The sequence below is a fragment of the Asparagus officinalis genome, chromosome 5 (assembly GCF_001876935.1).
Source record: "Asparagus officinalis chromosome 5, Aspof.V1, whole genome shotgun sequence".
NCBI classification, from domain to species: domain Eukaryota; kingdom Viridiplantae; phylum Streptophyta; class Magnoliopsida; order Asparagales; family Asparagaceae; genus Asparagus; species Asparagus officinalis.
The window spans coordinates 111172959-111180900 of NC_033798.1; the positions used below are offsets into that span (position 1 = coordinate 111172959).

The 7942-nt window shown below is 38.1% G+C and overlaps 1 protein-coding gene across 2 annotated transcripts in view; it reads left to right on the forward strand.

Annotated features, from left to right (window-relative positions):
- Positions 5235 to 7942, forward strand: part of LOC109840691 (DNA replication licensing factor MCM4) — a 12711-nt gene continuing 10003 nt past the window's right edge. For both annotated transcript variants that reach the window (XM_020409422.1, XM_020409423.1), the window contains exons 1-7: positions 5235 to 5699; positions 5780 to 5908; positions 6803 to 6884; positions 6966 to 7098; positions 7208 to 7279; positions 7358 to 7495; positions 7589 to 7702. In XM_020409422.1, the coding sequence (XP_020265011.1) occupies positions 5288 to 5699; positions 5780 to 5908; positions 6803 to 6884; positions 6966 to 7098; positions 7208 to 7279; positions 7358 to 7495; positions 7589 to 7702 (1080 nt within the window). In that variant the 5' untranslated portion in view covers positions 5235 to 5287. The remainder of the gene's footprint in view (positions 5700 to 5779; positions 5909 to 6802; positions 6885 to 6965; positions 7099 to 7207; positions 7280 to 7357; positions 7496 to 7588; positions 7703 to 7942) is intronic.

Sequence of the window (7942 nt, forward strand, 5' to 3'; positions counted from 1 at the left end):
GAAGAACTACGAGAGTTCTTGTGTGTGCAATATATCTGCTTAAAAATCAGATTCGAGTATCTCTAAAAAGATAGATCAAGATCAATAAGAAGATCAATAGATCGATTCAAAAAAAGATCAACCCTTGCTAAGTTAGAATAGTACCTTCATTTATACCGAGGGTATAAGGGTAGATCGGTCACTTCGGCTGAACGTAGAATGACGGTGGCAAAGTGTGGGCTGATAGCTGAGTCAGCACCTACTTTACAGGTATCGGTTGACAACTGGATGGGCAATCAGCTCAGCATGAAATAGGAAGTGATCGGAGATATGACGGTGCATATGTGGTCCGATGAGTCATGAAGGCTATCAGGGATAGAGGCATGATGCACCTATCATGCATTAAATACAATGCTAACACGTTGCCAGTGGGAGAGGCTCAAGGAAAAAGTCATTTAGCTTCATCGATAAGTAATGCCTTTTGAGTCGTCCTCACGAGGCGTGTGGCATCTGGTCGAGTGGGCTCATGACGAGTCATCTTCGACGAGATGGTCGACTGGTACCGCCCTTCGAGTCGACATTAAAGAATGTTGACTCGAAGAGTTGACTAAGTCAGAATCCTTAATAGTGTTTGGCCACCAACTTGATTGGGGCATAGCATGAAGTACACATGTCCATTGTTGGGCAATGTGTTGCAATTTGACGAATGAGAATACCATAACAATTACTACTACTATGATTTGAATTGGTTGTCAAATTAAGAGAAGAACTAAAATCCTAAATGGATAGGAGAATCAAGTGAGACATTTTAATTTTTTTTCGAATCTACCCCTCTACGAGCGAAAATATAAGTTAAACTGCATAAAAGAGTAGATATAGAAAAAAATTGTTTAAATTCTCTTTTATACGTAAAAAGATGTCAGTTATTTATTATTAATCTCGCATCTAAAAAAATATCATGCATCCCTTCCTAATTTGAATTTTAAAATTTGAAAAAAACTATTCACAAACTTTTAAGTGAGGTAGCGTTTCTTTTGTTTTAATTTTGAAATAGTATAAAAAAGGGACATCATAAAGGAGGGAATTGGTTTTTAACTTTTAAGCCATCTAATTTAAATTTTAAAATTTAATATAAAAATTATCCACGTCCTTAAATTGTGTTTTATCTAGGGCTTGTTTGGTTCACATTGCAAAAAAGTAAATTTGATTTTCATATGCTTGTCACATCACCTTTAGAAATCTCAGGATAAAAAATATTTTACATTTTTTACTGATTGGTTTGATAATTTACGTAAAAGAAGTCTTGATAGCTCTGTCACGTCAAGTTTTTTCATGAAATTCATTTTAGCCCTAAAACCTCTAAAATAGGTTTCAAGTAGTAAAATACGTTTCAAGTTTTTTTTGGTAAATTGACCAAACAACCCCTCATAAGAAACAACTCTACCTCAAGTTATCTATACTTGAAGGAGTAATAACCCAAATAAATTTTTTTATACAATGCAAAATTCAAAGAAACCAAATCAAACTATGTAAGCACGAGCATAATGTATGCATAAGCATTATAAGTAGTCAAAGAATGGAATGCATTACTCAATGCGGATAACCCGAATGGTTAGGAGGTTTTAATATCGCTTTTAGAGCAAGTCCAGCAAGCTCCCAGTTGGGATTCTTAGTCAACAATATCTCAAGAGCCCTCAATCATTTTAGAATAAAAAATTTAAAAAATAAGCCTTGGGAGGCTCTCATTATTTTATGGAGTTCCAACAAGCTCCTAGTTAGGAGCTCTAACCATATAAAAAATTCATCTTCTATTTTAAATTTTCTACTCATTACTTTCAATTATATTTAAACATTTTTTATTTCATTTCTAACCATTGGATACGACCTTCGAGGGAGCGCACACGGTCTTCGAGGTAACCTGCGGTCTTCGAGTTGTTGTACTACTCCAATTTTATTTTCAATAAAGTAGTTGTTTTCATTCAATGCCAAAAATTTCAACTTCAAGTAGAATCATAAATCTAATACAATATAATATTTGATGATTAGGAAGAACTAATGAGGATGCGATGCGAGTACAACCATAAATCTAATACAAGGTAATATATGATAATTAGGAGGAACCCTTAGACATCCACCTCTCCAATATCTCTGCCTGACGCATTTCAAAGTATTATCGTTGAACTGAATTGAGTGTTGAGAGATCCATCTTCATGATATCGTCACCTTGTTTCTTCTGTTTTAGATCCATTTTTTGATTGGTGATTTGCTTCATCCACGCAAAAGCCTCTCCCATGATGGACTTAGCTGACTCAGAGTTTTCTACATTTTGTTTCCTCTTGAGCTTTATCGCTTTCCTCCCTTCAGGCATTGCTATAACATCATCCGAGTCAATGTTCAACTCAATGGGGGTCGCTGGCATGGAATTGTTTGGTGGGGAATCAGAGTTTGTGGTTCTTCTCGACTGTGATCGAATATTATTGTACGTTTCCATTTTTTGGATCCACTTTTAATGATGACATGGTTCTTCTCGACTGTGATCGAATATTATTGTACGTTTCCATTTTTTGGATCCACTTTTAATGATGACGCAACTCAACCCAGCAATGGTCAAACACGAATGGCTTAACATAAAGAGATTGATATAATTCTTTTACTTCTGCAGTCTACGCAAGACTTAAATTTAGAATAATTAAACATAATTAAATATATATATTTCTCTCTTCAATGCTATGGTGTTTACATAAAAACATATAAGTTAAATATTTACGTGGTCAATAATTCCCATACCAGATCTTTGTCTTCCTTCAATCTGAGCAATGCACCCACAGAACTTGTTGACGGACAATTGAATCGTTGACCAACGATGTATCATTTGGTTTGGTGTGCGGCTTGTTGGATCGGTGGAGTATTGGAATAAAGTAGTTGTTAGCTCTGTCACTGTGCCAAAACTTATCTTTGTGTTGCCCCGTACCTTGGATGGCGTCTTGGCTCGTGTTCAGCCAAGCAGACACAAGAAGCTTATTCTTGTGGACAATCCAATTTTCGGATCGCGTGTAAGCCTTCTTCTTCTTTATGGTGTGGTCGGTGTTTCTTGGGGTGACACTTGTTGTGTTGCCGATTGCGAGAACTCGATGGGGTGACCTTCTTCTATGACGTTTGCATAGAACGGCGGGTATAAGGTCGATCCTTCACCGTTAAGGAGTTGCGAATAAAAGTTTTGGGAGGGATCCATGAGATTTGTAATTTGATAGAAAAATATAGAGTTTTTTTTGAGAGAGTTGTGTGGAATGATTTATGTAGTGAATTGAGAATTTATAGGAATTTTCTACTGTTCAACGACTAATTTTTAAACTCAACGGCTAATTTTTTAACACACATTTTGAAGCTGGGTTCCGGGTTCAAATATAGGGGTTTTTTTGTAAAAAATAAAATTTTAATACTTGGGAGCTCCCAAACGCTCCATAAATTTGTAAAGCGTTTGGGAGCTCCGTGGCACGAGCTCCCAAGCTCCGTGCCACGCCAGCCCAAAGCGGCTCCTTAAGAGCTTGCTAGAGGGTTTGCACGAGCTCCTACCGTCACGTAGGCCTTAAGAGCGGGCGGTGAGAGCTTGCTGCCCTTGCTTTTACAGTTTTGAGTTCGATTATGGGATGAGTAATATTTAAAAAAAAAAAAAAAAGAGAGAAAGCCCTCCTGTTCATATTTTTACGATGTCACGTGTAGATCACGTGACAAAAACAAAGAATAGACAGGGCTGAGCTGTTGCCGGTTGACATCCTTCAGGTTAAAAAAAATAACCGGGTTCAGTGCCAAAGCGCGTTAAATCAGGACCCTTCATTCTTGGCGGGAAGAGCAGCGCGTTCCGCCACATTCCCCCTTCTTACCTCTCGGCCTTCGTCTTTCTTTGTCCCATTTTCAATCTCATTTCTTGCCTTTCGTCATGGCCTCCTCCGATTACTCCGGTTAGCACCCCTCTCTCTCTATAGATTTTTTTGGTGAAAATGTTCTCTTTGGAGCTGCCTTTTTATTCTAAAAATTAGATTTTGTGATGTGATTGCTTTATTTTTTCGAAAGATTGAATCTTTTCTTATTATTCTTGTACTTCCCTTGCTGTTTTTTTTTGGATTGTATTTATTGTAATTTTCTGATTTAGTTAAATCTTCCTCAAGATAGGGTTTTACGGTTTTGCAATACGTTCTTATTGATATGGCGCATTGTCATCGTGATTACTGTGAGGAGATCCATTTGCTTCTTCTTGCACAAATTAGGATTAAAGATGACTTTTTTCTTTCAGTGACGGCTGGATTTTTTTGGATTAGGGTTAGGTTTAGGTCTTAATTCCTGAAAAAAGCTATTATTTCTTCGAACAATTTGGGAAAAAGGGTGAATTTTTCACTAGACCCTTCAAGTAATTAGGTCTGATTTTAGCATCATGATTGATTGTAATTTTGCAGGCCCATCATCTCCGAATGGCAACACAAGCCCAATCCCTGACACCAATTCGTCCCCTATTCGACCCACTCCCACAAGTCGCCGCGGTCGCCGCCAGCGCCAAAACCCTAATTCCTCGCCGATTGGTTAGTACTTCTCCCTCTACTGTTCTTTTTTCCCTTTTTAAATTTTCTTCGTGGGCTGCCTTTTTTATTCAAGAAATTAGATATTGGGGTCTGCGATTGTGTTCCTTTTGTAAGATTGGCTGTTTTCTTTCTCCTATTTCTCTTCATCGAGTTATTGCTGTTACATTTGTTGGTAATCTCTGATTTAGTTTACATTCGGAAGAATGGGCTTAGGGTTTTGCGAGGTGTTAGATTTATTTGATGCATTGTCATTATGACTGGTCTTGAGCATATCACTTGCTTTTGGTTTCACACATTTTTGTTAAAAGATGACTTTTTTCTTTCAGTAACTGGTGCTTTTGGATTAGGGTTAGGTTTAGGCCTCTCCAGTTTGTTCTAGAACAGATTTAATTTTTTTTTTTCAAAATTTTCAGGAAAAAGAATTTCACTAGACCCTTAAAGAAATTAGGTGAACTGATGATTGATTCTAATTTCGCAGGCTCATCATCCCCAAATGGCAACACAAGTCCAATCCCTAACACCAATTCCTCCCCAGTCGAACCCAACACCTTCCACTCGTGATGGCCGCCGCCAGCGGCGCAACCCTAACTCATCCCCTTTCAATTACCAGACGCCACCTATCCCCTCCTCATCCATTCTCCACCGCCATTCCTCCCGCCGCCGCGTGGCCGAGCACCACTCCAGCCACGCCCTCAACGCCGGCCTCCTCCAATGCTGGTGATGACGATGCGGCCATGGACGACGATGCGATGGATTCAACCCCGGTCTTTGTATGGGGAACCAACATCAGTGTCCAGGATGTCAACTCCGCTATCCTGCGCTTCCTCCGCCACTTCCGGGACCCACAACAGTCTAGTGCTGGGAGTGCTGATATGGCAATGGAGGAAGGGAAGTACATGAGGATGGTTCATCGGATTATGGAGTTGGATGGCGGGGAGTCACTGGATGTTGATGCCCATGATGTGTTTGATCATGATCCTGATTTGTATGGGAAAATGGTGAGGTACCCACTTGAAGTCCTTGCCATATTTGACATTGTTTTGATGGATTTGGTTGCGAGGATTGATCCATTGTTTGAGAAGCATATTCAGACGAGGATTTATAATTTGAAATCCTCAGTTTCTATGAGGAACCTCAACCCGTCTGGTACAGAATCATAACTTTTTGCTGCATGGAGTTTTTGTTGGTTATTTGGTAGGTTAAACTTTTTGGGTTACATTTTATAGATATTGAGAAGATGGTTTCTGTCAAGGGAATGATCATCCGAAGCAGCTCAATTATACCGGAGGTGAAGGAAGCCATTTTTCGTTGTTTGATATGTGGCTACTACTCTGATCCGATTATGGTTGACCGAGGTACAACTAAAATTTTGAAATAGTTGATTTATCTATTGATTGAGATAGAAACCAGTTTGGTTATATATATATTTTTATCCAAGTCCGAGTAGTAATAGTTTTTCTTGCTAGTAATGAATAGCTTATTCGTTCTAAACCATTTGCAAGGAAAAAGCATGTCTTTTAAGATTAATTTATTCACGCAACTTATGTAATCAACATTGTGTAGGTTAAGAAAACTTGTTGAACTTGAGTCTGTACTAGTCCATGCTTGCAAAAGCATTGTGTACTGGTCTATCAGTGTCAAAATGAATTTGGTTGTGACTGTTTTTCTAGTCCGTAAAGCATGATCACTTTTAGCAATCATATCATCCATAAAATTGGCTGAAGAGGGTGAATTGGTTGCTTTGATTATTTATTGCCTACTTAGCTCCTGATTCACTTATCTTGGATTACCCATCAAACCAGCTAGATCAAATAGATTGGAATGACAATTCTTCTTGAACATTTTTGACTATCAACTTGCATCATGGAAAAGTTCCTCTTTTTTGAGGCTGTAGACTTGTGCTTTTTAGTTCTGTATTATCTTCCCTCTCAATGTGTTAAATATCACGCTTACATATTTTGGAGCAGCTTGTCCATTATATGTTAGCTATGTCCTAAGAACAAGTAAAATTGAAAACCAACCTGACCTCTAAACTTGCAAACAATACTTAGAAATCTCAAGCCAGATACAGATACTGTTTCTTAATAATAATTATCATAATTTAATGGAACTTCCTGTATTGTTTGCACAAGTTCTTGTTTGGCAAACAAATATTATAATTTCCTTATATCTGGGTTAGTATAATATTTAGCATATTTATTCTGTTTTGTTGCTTTGCTAGCCTAACACAATAGTTCTTTCATTTTTAGGCCGTATAAATGAACCAACCAGGTGCGGGAGGCAGGAATGTCTAGCGGTGAACTCCATGACACTGGTTCATAATCGGTGCAGGTAACTATCCCCATGCTTATGCTTTTAGTTGCTACCTTTAAAGAGCCTTCAAGCTTTAACTTGGCAATTATTCTTAATTAGATTTGCAGACAAACAGATAGTGAAGTTGCAGGAGACCCCAGATGAAATTCCTGAAGGAGGCACTCCTCACACAGTCAGCATTTTAATGCATGACAAACTCGTAGACTCTGGGAAACCAGGAGATAGAGTTGAGGTAAGGAGTCCTCAGACGAGCACAAAACAACTCTTTTAGAGGGCACAATTTCTGTTGCATTAGAAGTTTTACTTCCGTTCTATATTCTGATATTAGATTTCCTTTGTAGGTTACAGGTGTATACAGGGCTATGAGTGTTAGAGTGGGTCCTGCTCATAGAACTGTAAAATCTCTTTTTAAGGTATGCTTTCTTCTTACAGTTGTTCTCCTATAGGAGTGAAGGCTGTTCCTTAAAACTATTTCAACACTGTTTTTACAGACATATATCGACTGCCTTCATTTGAAGAAGACAGATAAATCACGGATGCATATTGAAGATCCAATGGAATGTGACAACAATAACTCCTCTACAACAAGAATCAATGGTGATGATGAATCCCCAGAATATCGAGATAAGGTTTTAGTCTTTTTCTTTCTACTACTGACCCAAATTGGACGGAAACAGGTAGTATTTTCCTGATTGAATGATGCTGTTGTTTGAATATGTTAGGTTGAGAAACTGAAGGAACTCTCAAAGCTGCCAGATATTTATGATAGGCTTACCCGGTCTCTAGCACCAAACATATGGGAGTTGGATGACGTCAAAAGGGGTCTTCTTTGCCAGGTTTCAATAATTTTTATTGTATCTCTATGGAGAAGAGGAATCCTATTATGCAATACAAAAATTACATACAACGTATCATGAGGTTTAAGTTTAAAACCTATTTGTGTAATAGCTAAGATAGTAATCAAGTCGATCCAAAGCTTTTTGGGTGTTTCCTTTATGCATGCAGTGTTTTCAACCAAAGCTTTTTGGGTGTTTCCCTTATGCATGCAGTGTTTCTTTTTCTTTTTTTCTCTTCGG